This window comes from Schistocerca cancellata, chromosome 7 (genome assembly GCF_023864275.1).
Source record: "Schistocerca cancellata isolate TAMUIC-IGC-003103 chromosome 7, iqSchCanc2.1, whole genome shotgun sequence".
NCBI lineage: Eukaryota > Metazoa > Arthropoda > Insecta > Orthoptera > Acrididae > Schistocerca > Schistocerca cancellata.
Window position 1 is genome coordinate 183,382,527 of NC_064632.1, and position 27,476 is coordinate 183,410,002.

Genomic DNA, 27,476 nt, shown 5'->3' on the forward strand with positions numbered 1-27,476 from the left:
CATTTAGGAACTTTCGGGTAATTGAACATGTATCAATAATTACAGATTTTTGTAGTTGTATATATATGTTTGGATGTAGCTGTATTGCATTGATGTACTGGTGGATATTGTGAGGTATGACTCCTGTAGTTGATAGTATAATTGGGATAATGTCGACTTTATCCTGATGCCACATGTCCTTGACTTCCTCAGCCAGTTGGATGTATTTTTCAATTTTTTCTCCTGTTTTCTTCTGTATATTTGTTGTGTTGGGTATGGATATTTCAATTAGTTGTGTTAATTTCTTCTTTTTATTGGTGAGTATGATGTCAGGCTTGTTATGTGGTGTTGTTTTATCTGTTATAATCGTTCTGTTCCAGTATAATTTGTATTCATCATTCTCCAGTACATTTTGTGGTGTGTACTTGTATGTGGGAACGTGTTGTTTTATTAGTTTATGTTTTATGGCAAGTGGTTGATGTATTATTTTTGCTACATTGTCATGTCTTCTGGGGTATTCTGTATTTGCTAGTATTGTACATCCGCTTGTGATGTGATCTACTGTTTCTATTTGTTGTTTGCAAAGTCTGCATTTATCTGTTGTGGTATTGGGATCTTTAATAATATGCTTGCTGTAATATCTGGTGTTTATTGTTTGATCCTGTATTGCGATCATGAATCCTTCCGTCTCACTGTATATATTGCCATTTCTTAGCCATGTGTTGGATGCGTCTTGATCTATGTGTGGCTGTGTTAGATGATACGGGTGCTTGCCGTGTAGTGTTTTCTTTTTCCAATTTACTTTCTTTGTATCTGTTGATGTTATGTGATCTAAAGGGTTGTAGAAGTGGTTATGAAATTGCAATGGTGTAGCTGATGTATTTATATGAGTGATTGCTTTGTGTATTTTGCTAGTTTCTGCTCGTTCTAGAAAGAATTTTCTTAAATTGTCTACCTGTCCATAATGTAGGTTTTTTATATCTATAAATCCCCTTCCACCTTCCTTTCTGCTTAATGTGAATCTTTCTGTTGCTGAATGTATGTGATGTATTCTATATTTGTGGCATTGTGATCGTGTAAGTGTATTGAGTGCTTCTAGGTCTGTGTCACTCCATTTCACTACTCCAAATGAGTAGGTCAATACTGGTATAGCATAAGTATTTATAGCTTTTGTCTTGTTTCTTGCTGTCAATTCTGTTTTCAGTATTTTTGTTAGTCTTTGTCTATATTTTTCTTTTAGTTCTTCTTTAATATTTGTATGATCTATTCCTATTTTTTGTCTGTATCCTATGTATTTATAGGCATCTGTTTTTTCCATCACTTCTATGCAGTCGCTGTGGTTATCCAATATGTAATCTTCTTGTTTAGTGTGTTTGCCCTTGACTATGCTATTTTTCTTACATTTGTCTGTTCCAAAAGCCATATTTATATCATTGCTGAATACTTCTGTTATCTTTAGTAATTGGTTGAGTTGTTGATTTGTTGCTGCCAGTAGTTTTAGATCATCCATGTATAGCAAATGTGTGATTTTGTGTGGGTATGTTCCAGTAATATTGTATCCATAATTAGTATTATTTAGCATGTTGGATAGTGGGTTCAGAGCAAGACAGAACCAGAAAGGACTTAATGAGTCTCCTTGGTATATTCCACGCTTAATCTGTATTGGCTGTGATGTGATGTTATCTGAATTTGTTTGGATATTAAGTGTGGTTTTCCAGTTTTTCATTACTGTGTTTAGAAACTGTATCAATTTAGGATCTACTTTGTATATTTCCAGTATCTGTAGTAACCATGAGTGGGGTACACTATCAAAGGCTTTTTGGTAATCAATGTATGCGTAGTGTAGGGACCTTTGTTTAGTTTTCGCTTGATATGTCACCTCTGTATCTATTATCAGTTGCTCTTTACATCCTCGTGCTCCTTTGCAGCAGCCTTTTTGTTCTTCATTTATAGTTTTGTTCTGTGTTGTATGTGTCATTAATTTCTGTGTGATGACTGAAGTTAATATTTTGTATATTGTTGGTAGGCATGTTATGGGGCGATATTTAGCTGGGTTTGCTGTGTCTGCTTGATCTTTAGGTTTCAGATAGGTTATTCCATGTGCAAGTGTATCAGGGAATGTGTATGGGTCTGCAATGTAACTGTTAAATAAATAATTTAGTTAGATGTGAATGTGTTGAGGTGAACTTCTTTAGCCAGTAATTTGCTATTTTATCATTTCCAGGGGCTTTCCAATTGTGTGTAGAATTAATTGCTCGGGTGACTTCATGTTGCAAAATTATCACTTCAGGCATTTGTGGTATCATCTTGTATGTGTCTGTTTCTGCTTGTATCCACCGTGCATGCCTGTTATGTTGTACCGGGTTTGACCATATGCTGCTCCAGAAGTGTTCCATGTCTGTTATTATTATTATTATTATTATTATTATTATTATTATTATTATTATTGTCTGTTATGTTTGGTGGATTGTCTATTTTAATGTGTGTGTTATCTATTGTTTGGTAAAATCTCTTTTGGTTTGTGTTGAATGTTTGGTTTTGTTTCCTTCTATTTTCGCTTTTTTTGTATCTTCTAAGTCGTTTGGCCAATGCTTGTAATTTCTGCTTCTTTTCATCTAATTGCTCTAGTGTTGCTCTTCTTGTTGTGAGATTTTACCTAACCTTTTTCGTTTTTTGCCTGATATTTCATTTCTTATAAATTGTGTTAGCTGTCCGATGTCTTTTCTCAGTTTTTCTATTCTGATCTGTAGCCTGTGTTGCCATGCTGGTTTTGTGGGTTTCTTCTGTGTGTTGGTTTGTTCTGATCTCTGCCTAGTGTGTATATTTAGTGTAGTGAGTGCTCCTATATAAACCAGTAGTTGTAACTCTTCCATAGTTGTGTTTTCATTTATTTTGTTGTGTATGATTGTGTTGATAGTTTTTATTGTTTCGACTTGTGGGTTATTTGGCGGTCTATGCAGGAATGGTCTAATGTCTGTATTTGTGTCTTTGTATTCTGTATATGTCAGCTGAAATTTCTCTTCTATGTCTAACACATGTGTCTCTTCGTGTTCTATTTGTGCTTGTTCTGGTGGCTGTCTTAAGATTTCGTTTTCCTCTGATTGTTTAATTGATGCGTGTTGGTCTTTGTTTGTTTGCTCTGGGATGTTTGAGTCCATTACTGTGTTTTCTTCTTCTTCTGATTGCACATTATTTTGTTCCAGTATTTGTTGTACTTGTTGTTTGATGTTTTCTAATTCTGACTGGGGTATCCTGTTATTTTTGATTATTATTATTATTATTATTATTATTATTATTATTATTACACGGATCTGATCAGCTAGTCGTTGTTCTGTTAAAAATTTTAATTCCGGGTATCTGGTAATAAATGTTGTGTATACTTGTGATCTGTATCCAGTTGTGTTGGTTCCTAGGTTTGTTGCTTGGTAATAACAGAACATGAGGTGTCGATTGACTTCATCTGACCATCTCATCCTCTGTCTTTGTTTTCCTTCTAGGGTGGTTGCAGGAAGCATATCCTGCAAAACACCTCTATTTGGATTTAAATCATTTTCCAGTTGGCTAGCAGTGTCGTTACCATTGTGGGCGGGCATAGGGTTCAAGCGTCGTCCCCGACCATGACGGCGCTTGTCCGAGGCTATTACTACTACTATTATTATTATTAACGCTGAACTAATCTGGAGTGTTACGTTGTGATATACCATCAGTTTTCCAAAAATCTGTACTGAGAGACAATGTTGTTACGTTTTTTGCAGATAAGGGGGAGCATTCCCCTCTTCTGGACTCAGTTACCAAACTTAAAATATAAACCAAGGCCTCGACTTGTGCCCACTGAGAACCATGCAGAAGCCTTTGCACGCCATATCGAGACTCAGGTGTTCAATTATGGTCGTATTGTCCTTGTCAATCTGGTTAGTATTCTTCTGCTTCACTCAGTTAAGAGTAATTTATCACTGAGTGCTGTAGTTAGTTAAGGGTATTCAACCACTATAACTTTTGTGTATGATATGAAGTAATTTATCTAAAAAACAAAGATGATGTGACTTACCAAACGAAGGTGCTGGCAGGTCTATAGACACACAAACATACACGCAAAATTCAAGCTTTCGCAACCAATGGTTGCTTCATCAGGAAAGAGGGAAGGAGAGGGAAAGACGAAAGGATGTGGGTTTTAAGGGAGAGGGCAAGGGGTCATTCCAATCCTGGGAGCGGAAAGACTTAGCTTAGGGGGGTAAAAAGGACAGGTATACACTCGCACGCGCGCGCGCACACACACACACACACACACACACACACACACACACACACACACACACACACACACATTTGTAAAGGCAAAGAGTTTGGGCAGAGATGTCAGTCGAGGCGGAAGTACAGAGGCAAAGATGTTGAAAGACAGGTGAGGTATGAGCGGTGGCAAATTGAAATTAGAAATTAGCGGAGATTGAGGCCTGCCGGATAACGAGAAGAGAGGATATACTGAAGGGCAAGTTCCCATCTCCGGAGTTCTGACAGGTTGATGTTAGTGGGAAGTATCCAGATAACCTGGATGGTGTAACACTGTGCCAAGATGTGCTGGCCGTGCACCAAGGCATGTTTAGCCACAGGGTGATCCTCATTACCAACAAGCACTGTCTGCCTGTGTCCATTCATGCGAATGGGCAGTTTGTTGCTGGTCATTCCCACATAGAAAGCTTCACATTGTAGGCAGGTCAGTTGGTAAATCACGTGGGTGCTTTCACACATGGCTCTGCCTTTGATCGTGTACACCTTCTGGGTTACAGGACTGGAGTAGGTGGTGGTGGGAGGGTGCATGGGACAGGTTTTACACTGGGGGCGGTTACAAGGGTAGGAGCCAGAGGGTAGGGAAGGTGGTTTGGGGATTTCATAGGGATGAACTAAGAGGTTACGAAGGTTAGGTGGATGACGGAAAGACACTCTTGGTGGAGTGGGGAGGATTTCATGAAGGATGGATCTCATTTCAAATCACCTGTCTTTCAACAACATCTTTGCCTCTGTACTTCCGCCTCGACTGACATCTCTGCCCAAACTCTTTGCCTTTACAAATGTCTGCTTGTGTCTGTGTATGTGCGGATGGATATGTGTGTGTGTGCGAGTGTATACCTGTCCTTTTTTCCCCCTAAGGTAAGTCTTTCCGCTCCCGGGATTGGAATGACTCCTTACCCTCTCCCTTAAAACCCACATCCTTTCGTCTTTCCCTCTCCTTCCCTCTTTCCTGATGAAGCAACCGTTGGTTGCGAAAACTTGAATTTTGCGTGTATGTTTGTGTGTCTATCGACCTGCCAGCACCTTCATTTGGTAAGTCACATCATCTTTGTTTTTAGATATATTTTTCCCATGTGGAATGTTTCCCTCTATTATATGAAGTAATTTAACATACAGCATGTGTAGGTTACTATTTTAACCACATATTTTTTCAGCACACCAAAAAATCATGTGTTATACTTGCAGCTCTCTGTGCATATTTTAATTTGTAATATGTGAAAAGTCTTCAGAGAATAACAACACAAGAATCAGAAACTGCAGAGATGTTGATACTTTAATGCTAATTAGAACCTTTGTGTCTGTAATAGTCTGGGGGATTAAAATTGTTTCTTAGGCTACAGTCACAACATTGCTCTCTGAAAGTTTTATGTGATCCTATCAATAGATAAAGCAGTCATCCTGCAAACTCTTATTGCATATTCCACCTGAGTCTTCCAGCATTGAATATTATAAAATCTGATCATCTTAAAAATAGTAATTTCATTCTATTAACAGTATAACTGGAGATCCCCTTTCATTACTGACTTTTCTTCAAGCCTTGAATACTGTTCTTAATGTGTTCAGTCAATAAATAAAGTGATATTATTCCGCTCTAGTGTAACCCTCTCTGTATTACTAGTACAAGCCATAAGAATAAAATAACAAGCTTAATGTAGAACTACATTTCTAATTACAGTGTACTCAGAATCTGTGTGTGTGTGTGTGTGTGTGTGTGTGTGTGTGTGTGTGTGTGTGTGTGTTTTTTTACATACGTAAGTCCATTTTGATCCACCTAATCCTTACTATCGCACCAACTCCCACCATCCATTTATGATTGCTACTCACTCCCAAAAAGGACATAAAACAGAACACACACAAAATTAATGCATGATATTACAAAATTGCTGTGAAATGCCATTACTGGTTGAAACGAAAGTATTTCATTCATCAAATTCATCATTTTACAAACAAAAGTGTTCATCCACAAGCATTCTACCAAAACAGTTTAATCGCATTGTAGCATTCTGTTTCCTCTGCTGCTCAAAATGATTTTAAAAAGACTGTAGCAGCTGCTGGTGGCACTGACCAATATGTTGAAATACATTCAATCCAAAGACCTTATTTAATATCCTCAAATCAGTTTATCGTTAAAAATTGTAGTTAGTGAAGCATACAGGAACAGTTTGCTGTAGTTGCTTCTCACTCCCAGATATTGTCATCATCTTGAGACTGTGGAGAGTAGAGTGAGTGTACTATGGGTGATGTAGGAACCATGGGGACAGGGGTGGATGTTAGTGTGGGGTAGAGACTAGAGAAAACTGAGGCCAGAAAGATTGTGGGAACGAAAAGTGTGCAAAAGTTACAGCAGAGGTGGTATGTGATGTGACTGCTTTCACAGGTGACCTTGCCTCCAGTAGGACGGGTGGGACAAGATATGCAAGTAACAGGACTGGAATAGTGTGTATGGGGTAGGGCTTGCACCTGAGTCTTCCACGGGAGTGTGACACATATCACAGAGTGTGTGGGGTCATACCCTTGTGGAAAAGAAGGGTTCAAGTCCTGTTCTATCCACTCATGTAGCACATACTATATCTGTTCTGTTACTAACATATCCTACCCTATTAGATGCAGAACCACCTGTGAAAGCAGTCAGTGTGATTCTGCATAGAGTATGTGAAAGAAGTTGCCCTCTTCTAGCAACAGTGTACCATAGGTCTTTGGACGAGCGAAGTGTTCCTGATAATTGGAGAAAAGCACAGATCATTTCCATTTTCTAGAATGGTTGTAGAACAGATACATAAAACTTTAGGCCTGTATCTCTGAGGTCAGACGGTTGCAGACTTTTGGAACATGTTTTATGCTTGCGTATTATGACATTTCTGGAGACCATATATCTTCTCAGTAGGAATCAACATGGGTTCAGGAAATGATGATCGTATGAAACCCAGCTCGCTCTGTATATGAGACACAGGAGGCCAGACACATGCAGTGTTCCTTGACTTACAAAAGGCATTTGATACAATTCCACACTGCCGCCTAACAAACAAAATACGAGTGTACAGAATATCACACCAACTGTGAAATTGGATTAAAGAGTTTGCCGCAAACAGGATACAGCATGTCATTCTTGTTGTGTCCTGCGGTAAGCTGGGAAGAACTAATGATCAAGTTTGAACACACTACATTTAACTAAAATGCCATCTTGGCGTGCACTAATTGCCAACCTCAAGAACAACAAGAAACACAATAATTCTTGTGGTGGCCAAAGCCAAGATAAATGTTACAAGACAATGAAAAGAAATAATAGCAACCAAAATAGTATGCTACACAATTCCAAAGTGGCATTACGCCCAGCAAGGTACAAATTTCTACAGAGAGACTACGGTGAGTGTCCACTGGGCCAGAGCCAGCATAGGTATCAGCCGGAGCTGTCCTAGCTGTTGGTACCCACTGCTGGTCTGACTCAGCAGGCATGCTTATAACACCAGTTCTGTGGAGTGCTACACTTAATCACATTATTTCAAATTGGTGGATCTCTATCACATGGTTTTTCACAAAGTAATGCTGTGTTTATGCAGAAAGTTTGTTGATGTTTACATTCACTGGCAATGTTTTGACATGAGCTCTTGAAGGGAGGTCAGCAGCCCACCATGCTTGTCTGTAGTGCGGGCCCCCTAACTAATAAGGGGCTGCTACGACATTTCTCTCCCTGGAAAAAGAGCGCACAGCACCACAAATTTCCATAGAAGAGGGGGCATTGTGGCCGATGTCCATTGGTTTGTGGCCATCATGATCGATGTCCATAGGTTCATGACCATCAGGGACTGTAGGCGGTGACACAGCAGGGGCAGCTGGTGGCAGAGGCAGTGGCTGAGACAGAGGCGGAATCAGAGTTTCCATCACAGGGCGGCCATTGACAGGCACTGGCAGCTCCCCAGGGGTGTCTTGCTTCACCATACGGGGGCAGAGCTGGTTGAGGTGAGATGCTGGCGAGTGGTGGAGCCATTGACCCACTGGAGAGATGCCATCACCTGGCCGCAGAGCTTGGTGATGATGGCAGGTGTCCAGCGCATCTGTGGATATGAAAAGATAGCCAGCCAGACCTACCCGATGCAGAAGGAGGGCACCAGAGTGCTGGCGGGAGGGTAAGAAGTCTCAGGAACAAGGATAGATAAGGGAGAGCAGAATGCTCCACTGTGAAGTATCTCCACTGGACTCTTACCAGCATGCATGGCGGCGTGGTATGTAACCAAAAAAAGCAGCATGACCTCCTCCAGCGGGTGATGGCTCGGTAGTTTATCGAGTTGGGTTTTGAATGTCTGCACAAAACGGTCTGCCTGGCCGTTTGACGCAGGGTGAAACTGGGACGGTGTGGATGAGGGAAATCCCATTGGCAGCACAAAGTTGCTTAAACTCGGTCGAAATAAACTGGGGACCATAATCTGTAAAGATTGTTTTGGGGAGTCCCTCGACAGCAAAGAGATACCAGAGAATTTTGATAGTGTTCATCATGCAGAAGACGTAAGGGTATCCTGACTCAGATTCAATCAGGATGAACCATTGGGATCAATGAAGTGGAGACGTTCCCATGGAGCAGCTGCATCTGGCCATGAAAAATACTGGCACGGGTGTGCTGCCTGATGTGTGTGGCATGTGGTGCAGGCTGACACGAGAGAGGGAATGTCTTTATCCAATCCGCACCAATAAAGGTGTCAGTGGGCCAGCTGTTTGGTGAAGACGGTTCCCCAATGGCCAGCGTGGAGGAGCTCGAGGACGTGGCAACACAATGTGTGCAGTATCACCACCCGGGGAACATCCGAATCACTATGCAAAAGGATTACCCCCTCTGCAGAAAAAGAGACTGTGCTGATGATCCCAAAAAATGCTGGACTTCTGCATCATGGACGCTATGACGGCTGTTCAGCCAACCTGCAGTGATTTGGCAGTGAATGTCTGATCATGAGTGGTGACCCGCCGGACTGCATTGCCAACCAATGGAAGTGCATCTAGAGCTGCATCCACATTCGGTTTCACATAAAAACAAGGAGGAAGTGTCAAACTCGTGGTCCACTCTGGCAGGCAGCCTGGAAAGGATATCAGTGTTTGCATGCCTTCCAGAGGTGCAATAGACAATATCAAAGTCGAACGGCGCCAGGAAGAGTGCCCAACACGGCACCCTTGTGAAACAAAGAAACCAAAGGTTTGTGGTCAGTCTGCAGAGTTGAAATGATGACGATAAATGAAATCGTAGAATTTTGTTAGGGCAAAAACCAGCAACAAAGCTTCCTTTTCAATTTGACTGTATTTGGTTTGAGCATTGGTCAGTTTTTAGAATTCGAAGGCCACTGGCCTCTCGACGCCGTTTACCACTTGTGAGAGGACTGCACCCAGGCTCTAGTCCAGTGCTGCAGTGATGAGGGGCAGGAAAAGGTCGGAAGCGGCCAGACACGGAGGTCAGGAGAGAGCCGGCTTGAGACTTGTGAAAGCCTGCTCACGTGCCGCATCCCAAACCCAATGCACACCTTCATGCAACAAACTGGTCAAGAGCGCCAAAATCTTGGTGGCTTGGGGTATAAAATGCTGATAAAAGTTAATTTGACCTAGGACGGATTGCAGTTGCTTCATGTAGGTGGGAGGAGGCAAGTTTTGAACACCTCAACGTACTCCTTAGAGGCGTGTAGTCCGCAGGCATCAATCTTGAACCCAAGATAACTGACCTCGCATGCAGAAAAGTCATTCTTTTCTTTCTGGCAGCACAGGTTAGCCTCGGAAAAAACTGAAATAGCCTGTCCAGCTTGTCCGCGAAGTCCACCGTGGACGAGCCACTGACAATGACATTGTCCAGATAATTTGCCGCAGCTGGCACCTGTGTTGTGAGATGTTCGAATTTACATTGGAAAATGGTGAGGGCACTGGCTGTGCCAAATTGTTGTCGGTTGTACTGGAAAAGGCCAGATGACTAGGATCTGCTGCGATTCCACATCTAACAGCAGCTGCAAATATCATCGCGCAAATCAATTTTGGCGAAAATGGTTGATCCCACAAGATGTGTGAGTATGTCATGCACCAATGGGACAGGATAGGCATCAATGATGAACTGAGAATTTACTGTGACCTTAAAATTGCCACAGATGCTTAAAGCATCATTTAGCTTCTCGACTAACATGCTAGGCATTGCGTAATGACTGTGCACGGCAGGAGAAAGGATGCCTTTGACTTGTAAGTGTTGAAGCTCCACTTGTAGCCTATCTTGGAGAGCAAAGGGGACTGGGCAAGCCTTAAAAAAATGAGGGATGGCAGAGGGAAGAAGTTGTTGTTCTCATCCTCCACCCCAAGGGTGAAGAGTTTCACTGCACATTTTGTATTTGCTGAGCAACGGGGTGAGGAGGGTATCCGAGGAGGGGATCGAAACCGCCTGTACCTCATCCTGCACTGACAAACCGAGACAACCAAAAATGTCCAAACCCAGACGGTTAGTACCACCAGGGGAGCCGACCACCAAAAACTGAGTGGTGAAGGAACGACCGTTGCAGGAGATGTGTGTTAAAAACGCCATTGACTGATATATAGTGATTGCTGAAAATACGCAAGTCGCAAGTGTACGGAGACAAAGCTGGCGAGAACAAGCGTTGGTATGTGGCACCATCCACAATAGAAATGGAAGATGCCATGCCAATTTGGAAAACCACAGGAATATGCATGACTTCCACGGTAAGGAGGAAACGGACTCCCGACTGGTGAATGATGGAGAATACTTCTCTGTCAATGGAATGTCTTCCAGGTCCTACAGTGACAATTTGTGACAAGCCTGTGCGTCTGCAGGAAGTGTGACATCTGAGCAATGTTTTTGCGAAGCCCGACACACAAGGGCAATATGGCCCGTTCGGCTGCAAGCCATGCACCTTGCTTGCTGGTGGGGCACTCCAATCGTCATTGAGTCCATAAACAGTCCGGACATGATGGAAAATGAGCAAAAGACTTTCTGTCACGAAATGTATCGACGGACTGATGAGACTCACGCTCGGTGCCAGGCAACTGGTGAGTTATGAAAACAGCAGCATCGAGATGCGGCGGTTGTAGCCGGTGAGACTGTAAAAAGGCAGTCCTTAATATGGGTAAACGAGAGATCTTGAGGTGACTGCTCAAGGTTCAGTTGTTGAATTTGTGGACCAACTGTTGCTAGAAAAAAAGCCCAACCTTGATTTTTGCTGTGGATCCCATGTGCTAGTAAATGTTGTTCTAACCTTTCGACATAATTTGACCATGGTTTGATAGACCTATCGAAAGCCGGAAACATCGGTGGAGCCACATGCAAAGTGTGTAATTTACCCGTGATGGAATAAACTCTGTGAACTACAGCTTGCAATGCCGGGAGTGAGAGCAATGTTCTGACTTTGTGAGGCTGCCTGAATCCGTCAAGGACTGAAGAAATTCCTCTAAGATAGCCATTTTGACCAAAAATGAAAATCCCTCCCTTGTCGCTGATAACTGTTGTGTCCTGTGGTCGGCAGGATAAAACTAACGAAGTTTGAACACATTTTATTTAACTAAAATGCCTTTTTGGCATGCACTAATTGCCGAACTTGAGAACAACAAGAAACGCAATAATTCTTGTGGTGGAAAATGCCAGGCAACATTTACAAGACAATGAAAAGAAATAGCAGCAACCAAAATACTATGCTACACAATTCCAAAGTGACGTTATGCCCAATGAGATACAAATTTCTACTGAAAGACTACAGCAAGTGTCCACTAGGCTAGAGCCAGCGTAGTTATTGGCCGGATCTGTCCTAGCTGTAGTTACACACTGCCAGTCTCCCTCTGCTGGCATGCTTATAACACCGATTCTGCGGAGCGCTACACTTAAGTCAAATTAGTTCAAATTGGTGGATCTCTGTCTCATGGCTTTCCACAAAGTAGTGCCGTGTTTATGCAGAAAGTTTGTTGATGTTTACACTCACTGGCGACATTTTGATATGAGCTCTTGAAGGGAGGTCGGCAGCCCACCTTGCTTGTCTGTTGTGCGTGCCCTCTTACTGATAAGGGGCCACTACGACAATTCTCAATGGCGAGAACTATCACTAGAAGTAGTTGCTTCCATAAAATATCTAGGTGTATGCATACAGAGTGAGTTGAAGTGGAACAACAACATAAAACTAATTGCTGGAAAGGCATATGCCAGACTGAGATTCATTGGAAGGATCCTCAGAAATGTGGAGCATCAGCAAAGGATATAGGTTAAAAAACTCTTATTCAACTAATACTTGAATATTGCTCATTAGTATGAGATCCATACCAGATAAAATTGTTAGAGGGAATAGAGAAGGTACAAAGAAAAGAGATAGTCAATCAACTACAGTGGCAGATACTACAAGGGAAGTGTTCTGCAGTGTGATGTGGTTTCTTGTTAAAAGTTCTGAGAAGTATATTCTTAGAAGAGTCGACAATATATTACTTCCTCATACTTGTACCTCAAGAAAAGACCATGGAGATAAACTTAGAGAGATTTGAGCCCACACAGAGGATTGTCAGGAGCCGTTATTCCTGCGACTATTCACGAATGGAACAGGAAAAGTGGGAAGTGACTGTGGTTCACAAAGTGCCCTCTGCCACACATTATACAGAGTATAGATTTAGCTGTAGATGGATATCGTATGTCAGCTCTGCTGTTACTTTCTCAGTGTTTTATATGGGCATGTCCACCAGCTGGCTGTCCATCTGAATGGTTAGCCACTGACAAGAGTAGAGTTAACCACCCAGTGGCAGAACATGCTGCTTGCAGTACAGTGGCTACTTCCTGCTCCACAACTCATGCCATATGAATATACCCATCCCAAATCCATTTCCACCCAAGTCCCCATGCACGTACTTCAGTCATTCTACATTCACATTCTCCTCCATGCAGTGAGCTCTTCATCTATGCCATCTCCCCCTTCCAGTCCTCACCCACACGTCATTGTGGATGAAAAAAACTTTCACTGCCTGCCCCGAGTTAGCTCACCGGCACCACATTCCTATCTGTATGCTTGCTGTCTCTCCTTCCCAGCCATCGATTACTCCTCCCTCCAAAACTCTCTCCTTGTCCCTGCATCCTTTCTCCAGTCTCAGTTGACTCAGTACAATCCCCAACTGAGTTGTCCTGCAGTGTGAGGACAATGTATCCGGCTAGGGCAGTGTAGCTGCAGGAAGCTTGTCAAAACGTTGCGACAAGATGACACCATTACTCGGCTGATAAAACCAAGACTTTTTCAATTTTTCTATGTTCATATTGATAATTCAACAGCTCAACTATATGGTGACTTCTTCTCTTTACTGCTTCCATTAGGAATTAAATCTTTGATATAGCAATGCTACATGATGGACTTGAACCCAAAACATAGGTGATGTAAAATAAAAAGTATGACATTATATTCGACAAATTATCATGCCCACCAACTTCCATTACTTTCAGTGTGTCGGTTGCAGCTACTGAAAATCATATGTAACCAGTCAAACTATAACCCAACATCCACCTTGCTTCAGAGTAAAAAACCACACACGATAATACAGGGTGTACATAAAGTCTGGAAACACTTTCAATTATTTATTGCACAGGAACCAAACATTGTACAGATATCATACATAAGTCATTTTGAAGAGAAACCCTGAAAGTTTTTTTTTCATGTATACCGCCACAGCATAGTTTGGTAATTTGCCGACAGTCAGCGCTAGTCGCAAACACACCGAAGGATCAACCGTGCTACAGAAGGGGACAGCTGTTTCTTGAAATGGCCTCCCTGATTACCAGATCTCACTTTGTGTGACTTTTTTCTGTGGGGACACATTAAAGATCTGGTGTATGTACCACCTCTACCATGTGATGTAGCAGAACTCCAGGGAAGAATACGGGAAGCGACTGCCACAGTCGACGATGCCATGTTGGGACAAGTATGGTAAGAATTCGATTATCATATTGACATCTGCAGGGTCACTCATGATCCACATATGGGGGGGGGGGGGGGGGGGGGGGGAAGCTTTAAGAGTTTCTCTTCAAAATGCAGTATGTATGACACATGTACAATGTTTAGGTCTTGTGCAATAAATAATTGAAAGTGTCCCCGGACTTTATGTACACTCTGTACATTTACCCTGGTGTCCTCCATGCTTAAATGCATTCTGTGTTGGGATAGTGTGTGAAAATAGATCCATTAAACAGTATTACATTTTTCCATTGGGCATAAATCCAGGTCTCATGCTTATACCAGTTCTTGCAGCTCACCTAGGCTACAAAATGTTTGGCAGTGGCTGCTATTCCATGAATGTTTTATTCTCAATTTTCCTCTAACATGTTTTACTTATTGGGATTGTCTTGTCTAAATTAAGATCAGCTATTGCATTTGTGGCCATGGTGTTTTTAGTAGAGGTGTAACATATCTTTTCCAAATTATTCAGGCTGGGTTATCAGAGGAATAATCATTTAATGAGGATTTCAGTCCATAGAGCAATTTTACATGCAGTGTGGCAGACTGTCATAGACACTGAGGAGACCATAAACTTTCCTGAGATTCCTGCTTCTGGTCTGCACTGCAATTTTTCAGCATCCTTAAAGAAAAGAGAAACTTCCTTCCAAATTCAAATGTTGTGGTAATTTTTCTGGTTGTTGGTTTGCTAAATTCCGTTTAGAATTATCTCTGTGGCACAGCAGCACTAAATAGAAGGCTGTTATTAGCTCTAGAGATGACTGCACAAATGAGAGAGCCAATAGCTGAGAAACAAGCCAATCAATCCGCTTCACACTGGCTATTAGTTCAAATGTTAAACATGTTTCAGAAATTGCTCAGAACTCACAAAATCAGGGAACTGACAATGGAATGTCAGGGTTGGTGGAAGGTCGTCTACTGAGGTCAGGTTGCAGATTATCAGCAGTTCAGAGTTTTGATAAGTTTATTAAATAAAAAATGTTTTTACAGTAATCATTTTAATCCCTAGATCGCAATTTTCCTATCACAATTAAAAGATGGTAACTAGTCTCAGTTGCTGTCTGCAACAATCTTCATATCTGTAACACATGGAGGAAACATAGCATAAGAAAATTATGTATAATCAAGTAGAATACAACAACACTATACAAAAGCTGAACAAAGAAGCCAATTTTAAAAGTAAAAGTGAACATTTGACAGACCCATTAACAGTGTAGTACAAAATATGTTAACTCTTATAAGATAGCATACCGTTCGAAATGCGTAAAAGTGGTGAACATGCATTGGAAAGCATCATTGGCAGTAGTCATGCAATAACATGCATTCATATGTACAAAGACAATAACAGTACATGTTCTAAAAACATCACCATCAGCACGCCAATTTGTAGACATGCCGAAAGAATTTTATACCAGAATCTTCCAAAAACTTCTCTCTACATCCAAATGAATTTTAAAATTATAAAGATAACAGTGCATAAAGTAAAAGTTACGTGGCAGAGATCTGTATTACATCATTAACTGGCAACATGCCATTTTTAGGAGGGAAATCGCATCAATTCAGGAATAAAATCCAAGAAAGTTGTACCCAAGTCCAGCTTTTTTAAAAACTATAAAATAACTGGGGAATGAAGTTAAAAACTACAAGACAGGAAAGCTCCCTTATATAGCTAACTAGCAATTTGCCATATTTAAAAGGCAGATCAAGCATGAGAATCAAATGACAAAAACATCAAAGTACAGTGTAGTGCTAGAAATGTGAATAACATACTGTAAACTCACAGGATGATGGTAATATAGGTAACTGTTGAGTTGCATGGGTGAAAGGTGCATCAGAAAGTCATTATTTGCAGTAGTACAGCCGGTATTATCATGAGAACAGTATATGATGTGGTTCCAAAAATTGTCAGTGTTCTGTAGCTGTAAACATACAAGCAAAACAGTCCATAGTAATTTTATAATAAAGCTATGTGATCAACAGTCATAAAATAAGAAGGAAATACCATACCCTGGCATGATCCTGCATGGCATATGTAGTAGTCATCTTTAGAAAATGTGCATACGTCGAAGAATGAAAAATACTGCAAGCCCACCAGCCTGACAAGATACATCAAAATCAACAATATTATGAAAAGGAAAGTTGCTACTCACCATATAGCAGATATGCTGAGTTGCAGATAGGCACAACAAAAAGACTGTCACAAATAAAGCTTTCGGCCATTAAGGCCTTTGTCAGTAATAAATCACACAACACACGATTGCAGTCTCAGGCAACTGAAATCACACTGCAAGCAGCAGTACCAGTGCATGATGGGAGTAGCGATTTGGTGGGGGTAAGGAGCAGCCTGGGGCAGAGAGGGGGAGGGATAGTATGGAGTATGGTGGGGGTGGCAGACAGTGAAATGCTGCAGGCTAGATGGTGGGCAGGGGAGTGGTGCGGGGGGGGGGGGGGGGGGGGAGTTAGCAGGAAAGGAGAGAAATAAAAGACTGGATGTGATGGTGGACTGACAGCTGTGTAGTGCTGGAGTGGGAACAGGGAAAGGGCTGGATGGGTGAGGACAGTCACTCTGGGAGGTTGAGGCCAGGAGGGTTACAGGAATGTAGGATGTATTGCAGGGAAAGTTCCCACCTGCGCAATTCAGAAAAGCTGGTGTTGGTGGGTAGGATCCATATGGCATAGGCTGTGTAGCAGTCATTGAAATGAAGGGTGTGTCATATGGAGCCTGTGCCATACGAATCCTTCCCACTAACACAAGCTTTTCTGAATTGCACAGGTGGGAACTTTCCCTGCAATACATCCTATGTTCCCATAACCCTCCTGGCCTCAACCTCACCCATCCAGCCCCCTCCGTGTTCCCACTCCAGCACTACACAATTGTCAGTCCACCATCACACCCAGTCTTTTTATTTCTCTCCTTTCTCATCCCCCCCCCCCCCCCTCTCCTTCTGGCCAACCTGCAGCTCTTCTATCACCCCTACCATACTGTCCCCCTCCCTGCCCCAGCCTCCTCCTTACCCCCACACAGTTGCCTCTCCCATCATGCACTGGTGCTGCCGCTCGCAATGTGTATTACATTCCATCCTGGATTTTACATCAAAACAAACTGATTTAGGCAAGGGCTTGTACTGGTAAGTTATTGTGGCCATTTGGCAAGGATTTTTACCCAATGATAGCTGACTGACAGTTGGAAGTTTTGAAGTTGTGTGTATGGTGATGTAGCCAAAGAGGGCGGTGTTATTTTGTGGTAGTTTTGTATTGGATCAGGAAGCTGATAGTGAGGTTGAGGGAATGTTGGATGAAGAAAGAGACTTAACCAGATGTATTAAAATCTAAATAAACCACATTGTTTCCATGGAACAGTTTCATTTTGTTGTGACAGTATCTTTGAACCATTTTATTGAATTCATTTTTTGTTGGTGCTTCTGGGCTAGAACTGTCTGCAGATCCACCATTCCTAGGGAACATTCATGTGTCATAATTTTAACTCCTTTTGGGGAGGCTCTTTCCAATTTTCTGCAAAGGTTTCCAAAACTCTGATCACTGGGGCTGGTGCCTGAAGGACCACATAGTATGGAATGCAATCTGTGCGAATACAAACCTAAAACTATGTAGTATCCATCACACAGAAATAAACAACATTGAGATCATTTCCCTAAAGCCCAGCAACAATATAATCATAACTCCTTATTTCTAACTTTGTCTAACAGTTCAAATTGCAGTAAAATTGAGAATCATTGAAGTTACAGAAACGCATCTAGTGGAGCATAGGAAGGAGAAATGAAATATTCATCACAATATTACAAAGAAGACAGAATATAAACTTTGCAAGTAAGGTATTTTTTGTCTAATTGTTCATATTATTTTGTCCATCTCATATTCCCTAGATTTGTCCCACATTTCTGAAGCTTCCTATTTGTACTGAGATCTGTGAGGTTCTATGTAAGCATGAGTGATGATATGAATGAGTGGCTGAATAAATTTGTATTTGAAGGGAATATAATTTTGCTGTAAGATAAATTGATTGTTAAATGCAGACAGGGAAGTAAAAGCACGGCATAACAATGGCAGACAATTCTCTCTAGAATACTCATGAAAATATGGGAAGGAAATGCTGTGCTCAAATTGTAAAAGATAGTTCTGGATCCATATTAATGTAAAGCATATGTATAAAATGAGAGGTATTGCTGGCGATAATCAGGAAAACCCTAGTATTACATTTTTGTCTTCAAAACAGTTAATTATGATGAGCAAATAGTACAGTTAGTACATCCCAATGTTTTAGATCGACCATAGAGGAGCAGAGGATGTTTTGGAGAAAGCATTTCGTGAACATGTCACAAGACTTGGAAACTCAAATGTTAGGTAAGAATTTATCCAATTTGTTTCTCTTAGACTATGTTAATATCTGTTAATAATGCTTATGTATAATAATCGCAAAAATTTCATTTCATTCGGCACACTTATTTTTCTGATGATTTCATATTTTCCTTGAGAGTATATGAAGAAGTGGTATATGAATGAATAGTATTCAGCAGAAAAACATGAATAGGTAGCCAGTAAGTGCGTCAGCAAAAGAAAATACTTATTTTCAACTTGTGGTTTTATCTTCATTAACCCTGCTGTTCTTTTCAGATCTATATGACCTGAAAGGGTTATAAATTTTGTTTCTTATTATTTAAATGTCGTGATGAAATTTGGTGACTTTGTCTGAAAATCCAAGGGCAGCATGTGGTAAAAAAAATTTAAAATATTTTAAGTCATCTGGTCCTAAACCTTAAGGGTTATGTACATAATCTTCAGGTCAATGTGACCCAACATTTATATCATTAGAGTCAACGTCACATACTTTCTGGTTGTCTCATATTTTATAGTAGTAATGACTTTTATTGTTCGTACTTACTCTCAGTATTCAACAAGTCCACAAAGTCGCTGCATTTACAACAATGAACTTATCATTACAACTTGTCAACTGTTCGAATTACACATTGTTTCTGGTCAGTTTGTGTTCTCTATTGTTTGTGAACAGTCTGGATTGTGACATCATGGCAATTACATCATTGACAGATGCTGAGTTGAGTTGAAAGAATTTGTAAATATCTCAATAGATGAAGGATAACTTTCTGAGTTTGAAGATCATGTCAGTAATGCACCTGAAAGTGAGTGTTCTGATAACATTGATGACAGTCCACAGACTGTTCAAAGTATTGTACAAACTTTGTCCCACAAAAACTATCCTGTTTGCCGATGACACCAGCATATTGCTCACTGGATCCAGTCCAGAAACTTTATGGTCCACAACAGAAAGTTCTATGAAAAGACACTCTGAGTGGTTCACAAAAAACAAACTCATTATAAATACTGAAAAAACTGTGTGTGTTGATTTTCATTTAATTCCTCCAACTAATCAAATGTCTATTCAAGCCCAATTAAAAAATGATCCCCTAGAAAATGTGTCACAAAATTCTTGGGTCTTTGGGTTCAGCAAGACTTAAAGTGGGCCACACATATAAATAACTTGTGTAGAAAACAATCTTCTGTGTGCTATGGCCTAAGAATTTTAAAGGCTACAACAAGCAAAACAACAGTACTGCAGGCATACTATGCACAGTTCCATTCACTAATCCGATATGGGATCATTTTCTGGGGATACTCAACTCACTGTGTAAAGGGTTTTAGAATGCAAAAAAGAGCTTTAAGAATAATTTGTGGCCTTAAAAAGATGGAGTCCTGTAAATCCCATTTTACTGAGCTTGGTGTTCTAAATGTTCCAAGTTTATTCATTTATGAAACTATCTTGTTCACTAGGGACTACCTCTTGAAAACAGGCAAACTGCTACAGAACAAAAGTGTACACAACTATAATACCAGAAGGGAATCAAATATACATCGAAAATATCACAGAACAACCACCTATCAGAGGAGCATAATTAACATTGGTGTAATACTACACAATAAGATACCAGAGGAAATAAAAAATACTACTCATCCAATATTTAAAGCTAAACTAAAGGCATTTCTAATAAAGCACTGTTGCTATTCTGTCAGAGAATTTCTGAATAAGTAACAAAATTAATTGTAGTAGGTACCTAATTTTAATTGCTAATACTATGTATTATTGTAACTTATCTTTGACCTGTCCAATATCAGTTGTACAATTTGTGCTATATGATAAAACTGGACCAATAAAAAATCAAATCAAAACAGGGACATAGAATGGTAGTTGCAACCACCATCACAACACACCCGCCTAACTGCTTCGAAAGTCATCAGTAGTACCCCAGGAGTTACCAGGTATGGAAGCAGTAGAATAAGTGATGTAAAAAGTTCATTTGAAGTATTACTTTCTACAGCACTTCATAATGAAATAATAGGGATGTCAAATATTGAGGGGCAATGAATTTATGGTACACAATGGACAAACATTAGAGCCTCATTTTCACGCATACTTAGGACTTCTATTCCTTGCGGGTGTATATCGTTCACATCTCTACAAAAAGTTCGTGGGATGAGGGTGCTGGGCGGAACATATTTCAAGCAACCGTGTCCCTAGAAACATTCTGTACAATATAGCGTGTTGCGATTTGATAAGAAATCCACAAGAGAGAAATGACAATATACCAATAAACTCACCGCAGCTCGCAGTATCTGGGAGAAGTGGTTAGAAGTCAGTTCTAACCTGTGTAATCCAGGGGAAAATGTGACCATCGACAAGCAGCTAGTAGCATTTAGAGGCCACTGTCCATTCAAAAAGTACCGGCAAAATATGGGTGTGACAGCAAATCTTCATATGTACTGAAAGCCCAAGTTTATACAGGAAAGGAGAGTGTAGTGGCACCAGAAAAAAAATTAGAGAATGAGAGTAGTTGCTGATCTTAACTTTTTGTGAGGTCAGAACATAACATATGACAACTTTTTTATGTCATACAATTTGGGACAGCTGCTCCTGAAAAGGAATGGTGCGTAAAAATAAGCCAGAGTTTCCAGAAAGTATGACCAACAAGGAAGTGCATAGCCTTCATTTTACTTCACATCCCGACCCTGAAGGAGCGGCAGTTGTGGCTAAATCAGTAACAAGAAAAAACTGTACTACATGTACATGCTGTAAGTTCTGTCCTTCAAGCAATGACAATAAAGCAAACATGTTGTGTGGAAAGTGTAATAAACGTGTATGCAGAACACAGGTAACCTACTTGTGTCCAAACTGTAGTGAGTAAGAAAAAAAGAAAATTATATGGGCAGACGGACAGATGATTGTTGAGAATGACTTTTTGGTGGAAATGTCTGTTGTTCCTAATATACCGGGCTTCAATATTAAAACAATAAATTTTCTTTGGCGCAGTTCTGTGTATTATTATTATTATTATTATTATTGTCACTGTGATCATTAACAACATACTGTAATGTAACAACAGTGTCGATGGCCTACAAATGTACAAAAAATATGTGTTAGTGGCAGTGTGTCCCCCCCCCCCCCCCCCTCAGTATTTTATTATGTTGGGTCATATTGACCCAAACAGTACATTTGTATAGTTAAAGTGAGCAGAACAGCAGGGTTAAGGAATGAAGGCTGAGAAAAGTGTAACAGAAGGGAAAAGTTACTCATTGTTAATTAAAAAATTTTAGTCCGACGGGAAGAAAAATCAAACAGTGCAGGCAACAAATAATGGCATCAAATCTTTCATAAGAGAAGACACTTGACATGTCATAGCAGACCAATAAAAGAAAGTACTGGGAAAGTAACAGACTGTGAAAGACTATTAAGGAAGGTACCAATGAGTAAGAGAGGAAAAAAGCAAGAAAAGTGTTTGCATAGTAAAGTTATGGATGGTTATGGACTCAACTCATATACTCTAGATCAGTTTTGCATTTGTGAAGTTCTGACATCTGTGTTGGAGAGTATGTCATGTTGGTAATGCTCTTGCTGTTACATCTTTTAATATGTTGCAGTTGTGTACTGGTTCATGTGTCCACACAGTGTTACAAAAAGATTGATGAGGTTTGTCCCACTGTTTATCTATCTGTATTCAGATGCTACACATTGAAACAGACACGCAATATAGTTGGTAATTGTTTAAAAAGAAATTCATTTGTCACTAAAATCACAAGGAGGCAGAACGGCTAGCCAGTACTTACAGAGTCAAAATTCCAGTACTTACCACACAATCTAGTTTCAGAACACTATAATGGTCTAATGACAGCTTGGTTCATCACTTGAGTCACTTAATAGTCCATTGCCACATGAGTACCTCAGAACTTCTTTGGTGGAAACTTTCCATATGTGATCATCTTAACTCTCATTAGATTCATGGACTTAATTTTTACTTTTCTCATGTCTTATACTTCCGCTGCTTCTATTCTCAGTATCCAATTCTTTCTTTTACTTTTCTCCTTTTTCCCTACATTCTCCTCCTCCTCCTCCTCCCCTCCCCCATCCTCCTCGTTCTCTTCATTTATATCCATTCTTACTGCTTTTCTGAGTTTTTGATCCTTGCACCATTAATTCTCGTACTTATTGATTGCATTCTTTTCAGCATGTATCTTCTCAGTACCTCAGGTAGTATCTGCTGCATACATTGTAGGATTTTCATTTATGTAGTCTGAAATCTCTCTCTTAATTCTAGATGCGCTCTTTTCTCAAGCTATTTGTGTGTTACTATTCCTTTCATTTTTGTCCCATCATCTGTTGATCTATGAAACTGGAAACTTAACTCTAATTTTCGCACTTTTTCTCATTTTTTAATTCTTATGTTCTTTACCCTTTCAAATATCGATTGATTGATTGGTTGATTAATGGGAAGGAGTAGATTCCAGAGTCATATTCCTATTTTAAATTAGCAACACTATTAATTGTGTTTTTAATGGATGATATTAGGATAGACTATGTGGGTTACATTGTCAGTTCTTTGTTCACTTCCTCTTACTGTTAGGTACGAAGCATTCGACTTCCATGCAGAGTGCCGTGCACTTCGTTGGGACCGTCTCAGCATTCTGCTGGATCGATTGTCTCATGAACAAGATGAATTTGGGGTTTTTCTCCTGACTCGTGATGGAACCTTGGTGTCACAACAGGATGGTGTTTTTCGCACTAACTGTGTTGACTGCCTGGACAGAACAAATGTAGTGCAGAGCATGCTTGCACGTCGCTCACTTACACAAGTATTGCAGGTCAGTATTACAACACTCAGAAAATTACTTTTCACAGTATGTTACTAGTGAGACGTGTTATTTAACAAGCTACGTATAAATAGCATTCTGTAATTTTTTTGGATATCACATGTTGTGTGTAGGCTGTGTTGGATTGTAATTACTGCATGTATCAATCATGTACACTTCTCTGTACAAACACCTGTCGTGAAGAACCTTGTTATGATAGCCATATTTTTTATTTCTGGCAATGTGTGCTTCTCAGTGACCTGCTAGGGCAAAATTGGCCAAATGCAAGTGTAATAATGTTTAAATAATGCCTATGCAAGAAACAAGTTCTCTTGGTTTACTCTGGCTATGCAGTCAAATCTGGCTTTCCATACTTCAGCCCCTATATTTTATAGTGGGCCAAGAGTCTTGTCATCTCTGCATTCATTATTCATTTATTGGGTTTCATGAAGCCCATGTAGATGTAGAACATTCTGAGATGTAGGCTGAGTCTGGGCATACATCAATGAAATAGAAGCAACTAAATCTGTGTCAAAAGAAGAATTCATTTGAGGAAACTATAAAACTGAGGCGGAACGAGTGATCAATACTTAGCACCTTCAAGAGGAAAATTCTTATTACTGCCAGTGGACACACACAAAAGTACAATAAACTTTTCCTCCTAGTTCTAAATTGCTGTATTCATTTTATCTCTCTCCCTCTTAAACCATCTGTCATATTGTCTCTGGACTCAGGCTGGCACAGTGCTTGCCACCGATCTTTGGCCTGTACTCTCACAACAGGTGGATTCGTGTCTTCCTGGGGTCAGTGATCTGTCTCTCCTCTCAAATTTTCTCTAACCTATCCCTCTTGCCTCTTCAAGAAAGGAAGTAATATTTCCAGAACCTAGAATAGTTTCTTGTATTTTTGTGTGTCTACTAGCAGTACTAAAAGTTTCACCTCCTGCATGCAAGTACCTCCCAGTCATTCTGTCTTGTAATCACAAATTAAATATTTGCACTGTATTAACAATACACCATCAGATTACTGCTTTATACAATTTGTCCTTATGGTAATAAACTGCTGCTGCATCCTTATTTATATTAAATGATGCAGCTGCTAGTTATCTCTTATAGGTAACTTAATATTTACAAGATTGATTTGATTTGAACAAGGAGATACAAAAAACATGGCCCCCTCCCACTGCAGCCCACACCAAAACAGGGTTTATTGTGCAGATTCACTACCCGAGTCTAAAGCCAACCAGTACTCTTGAAGAATAGTAGGAGGTTCTTTACTAGTCCCTTATGAGACACAATTTCTTCAGGACTTAATGACCAAATGTTCTGTGTCTTTTGATCTCCAGCATTTCACATTGGAAGATGAGGTGTGTGCGATTTCATCACTGTCATCACACAGGCTACACCTAGGACCTTCTTTCTCTTTACCTGCCAAGTGTAGGTGTGTCTTAAAGTTTTAACGGCCTGTCAGTGCCCTACCAAGAGGTCAGTCTGTCTCCCATTTAAGCCAAAGATTACAGAACTTCTCTTAAAACATGGCTTTGTCATCGTTAGTGTGCCATGTTTTAGTTTTTGGATCATAGTCCAATATTCTACATGCTGCCTTCCGGTCCAGTTTCATAGTTTTAAGTTTACCACCTGCTTAGTGATGGTGAGGATGGGTTCCAGTCCAGTAAATGGAATTGTCAAACCTGTCCTGGACAGTCTTATCAGCTTGTTCAATTTCACTGATTCCTGAGTGACCAGGCACCCACAGCAGGTTTATTCTGTTGCTTTCACCTAGTCTCACAAGGGCTTTGTGGCATTCTACAACAATCTTTGATCTCACTGCTGGGGCTGATGGAGATTTCAGAGCTGCTTGGCTGTCATAAAATGTAGGTGCTACGATCCTCGTAGTACCTATGCAAATTCTCCTCCATCGGCACTCTGATAGCGGATATTCCTGCTTTGAATACCGTCACCAGCTTCCCTAGAGAGATTGCACTCTCTAGTCTAGGGTGAACCCCATACTCTGTGGCTCCAGTCTGTCTGTTTTTGACCACACTGACTTCTGCATGCTGTCATGGTTCATTCTTCCACTGCCCCCTACTTCCAACTGTTTTGTTGGAAGGTTTATTGAAGCAGCTGGTAGTTATTGTATGTCAGTGAGCATTTCCCTGATCATTCCTGTACTTATCTCATTCCCTATTTTGCTGTGGCATTTGGGATATTCTAAAGATGTCGAATTATTTTCAGTTTTTAGCATTTACACTCCTGACGCTGCATCCATTTTGACCCACTGGGTGTAATGCGAGCATGGCCAGCAGTAGGGGTTCTGCTTATTTCATCTGTAATTGCATTACATGAATATATTGGTATTTTTCAAACAAATAGTTACCTTCATCCATAACAACCTAATTCTGTTCTCAATACACTGCTGTCATGCAGCTTTACAATAAACAGTGTACTTGCCATGTAGCTAATAGGAATTTCCTGATCTTGAAGCTAAATGATCAATTAATTTGTAGAAATAGTGGATAATGAGGTATATTTTTAAATATTATTTTGAGTTGATATACATTATTTATAAGAATAAAAATACCGAACAGAGCTTCCTGATTAATTTTCGACATGTTGGTTCTGTTTTGTCTTGATACCTAGGAGGAAATGTAGGTATTTTACTTACAGTGTAGCATTTAGTGTCTGACTATTAATGTCTAGCAAGTCATTGTTGCTTATTTGAAATTGAATAATATGAGTATCTGTGAGATTAAGACAAACTGTTTGCTGTGAACCAGTTGTAGGCCTTTTCAGCTGTCACTTGGGCTGTGTTAAATGACATTGAATTTCTCTTGTTAAGCATGCTTTTGTCACTATCAAATATAAGTTTTTAAAGTCATTGGAGAAAATTCTGGCCATTTGTTCAGGCAGCAAAGTTAGTGTCCAGGCACTCAGAAACCGAAATTAAGGGTAACAGGGAAAAACCAGAAATGTTGAACTCCATTTTCAAATGTTCCTTTACTAAGAAAGGTTCAAGAATACAGCCCCATTCTATTCTCACACCACAGCAGAGATGACTAATATACAAATTAAACAATGGAAAATCAAGGATGGAATAATGTAATATCATGAAACGGACAGATTGTTACTCACTATATAGTGGAAATGCTGACTTGCGACAGGCACAACAAGTGTGCAAAAAAAAAAAAGTAAGATTTCAACCAAAAGGTTGTCTTTTGTGTATGTATGCAATCTAATTCAGAAGGTCTTTTGGATGGAAGCTAATTTTTTGAGCAGTCTTTTTGTTGTGCCTGTCTGAGATTCAGCAACACCACTATACGGTGATACATATATTAGTGTCAGCTGTACTGCAAAACAGCTGAAATCATTAAAATTGAAAAAACCTGTAGAATCTGATGGAATCCCTCAATTTTGTAAGGTCCATTGGGATATCTTGGGACCAGTGGCTAACTGGGCCTAGTTTCTTTCTTCCACAAAACGTATGAGGCTAATATCAATTCAGGCAGTTGGCAGTGCTGAAAGATGATGGAATCACTCTTCAACAAGCAGTCTAATGATTATAATTGTTGTGATTTACTTGAAACAATTATGTAGTGCAAAATTTTCATAGAAATATGATGACATATTGAGCTCATGAATTAATTACAGGTTCACTGCAAATATTAAGAAAATTACTGTGATCATAGCATAAATTAGAATCATAATGGAACCTGGAAATGTTACTGCCAGCATGTGTCTCTCTTTTAGGCTATAAGCTTTGATGGATGGCCCAGTTACCCTATAAAGCTTTCAAAAATGGGGTAAATGGGCCATGTTCTTGGGTTATCTGAGCCCAGCTTGCATATCAAGAACCAAATATCATTATGTGGAAGTGATGGGAATAACGATTTAATGAGACATTCTGAAGGCTGAAGTTCATAAAAAGGTGAAGAAGTAATTATCGAAGTATTGCAGTTTATAAGAGCATCATGCCTGTCAAATTGTGATGATGGGTTGTTTCTAAAAAGTGATATTGTTGACATATTTACAGTGAATGAACGTTAAATAATGTTTGTTATGTTTTAAATCAAAAGAATTGCTATAATGGTGACCTGTGTTTCTTAGATATATTTTGCAATTT

General features: G+C 40.1%; 1 protein-coding gene and 1 long non-coding RNA gene across 2 annotated transcripts in view; one reads left to right on the forward strand and one right to left on the reverse strand.

Moving 5' to 3' along the window:
• The window catches only part of LOC126092456 (phosphatidylinositol-3-phosphatase SAC1), an 84,724-nt gene that overhangs the window by 26,065 nt on the left and 31,183 nt on the right, over positions 1-27,476 (forward strand). Inside the window, exons 7-9 of the mRNA XM_049908057.1 lie at positions 3,735-3,890; positions 18,487-18,566; positions 23,132-23,369. Of these exons, the coding sequence (XP_049764014.1) occupies positions 3,735-3,890; positions 18,487-18,566; positions 23,132-23,369 (474 nt within the window). The remainder of the gene's footprint in view (positions 1-3,734; positions 3,891-18,486; positions 18,567-23,131; positions 23,370-27,476) is intronic.
• Positions 15,201-16,461, reverse strand: LOC126092458 (uncharacterized). Its single transcript, XR_007521336.1, has 3 exons — positions 16,212-16,461; positions 15,986-16,123; positions 15,201-15,283 (listed from the first exon to the last, which is right to left on the reverse strand). It is a non-coding gene; the product is annotated as an uncharacterized LOC126092458 (long non-coding RNA).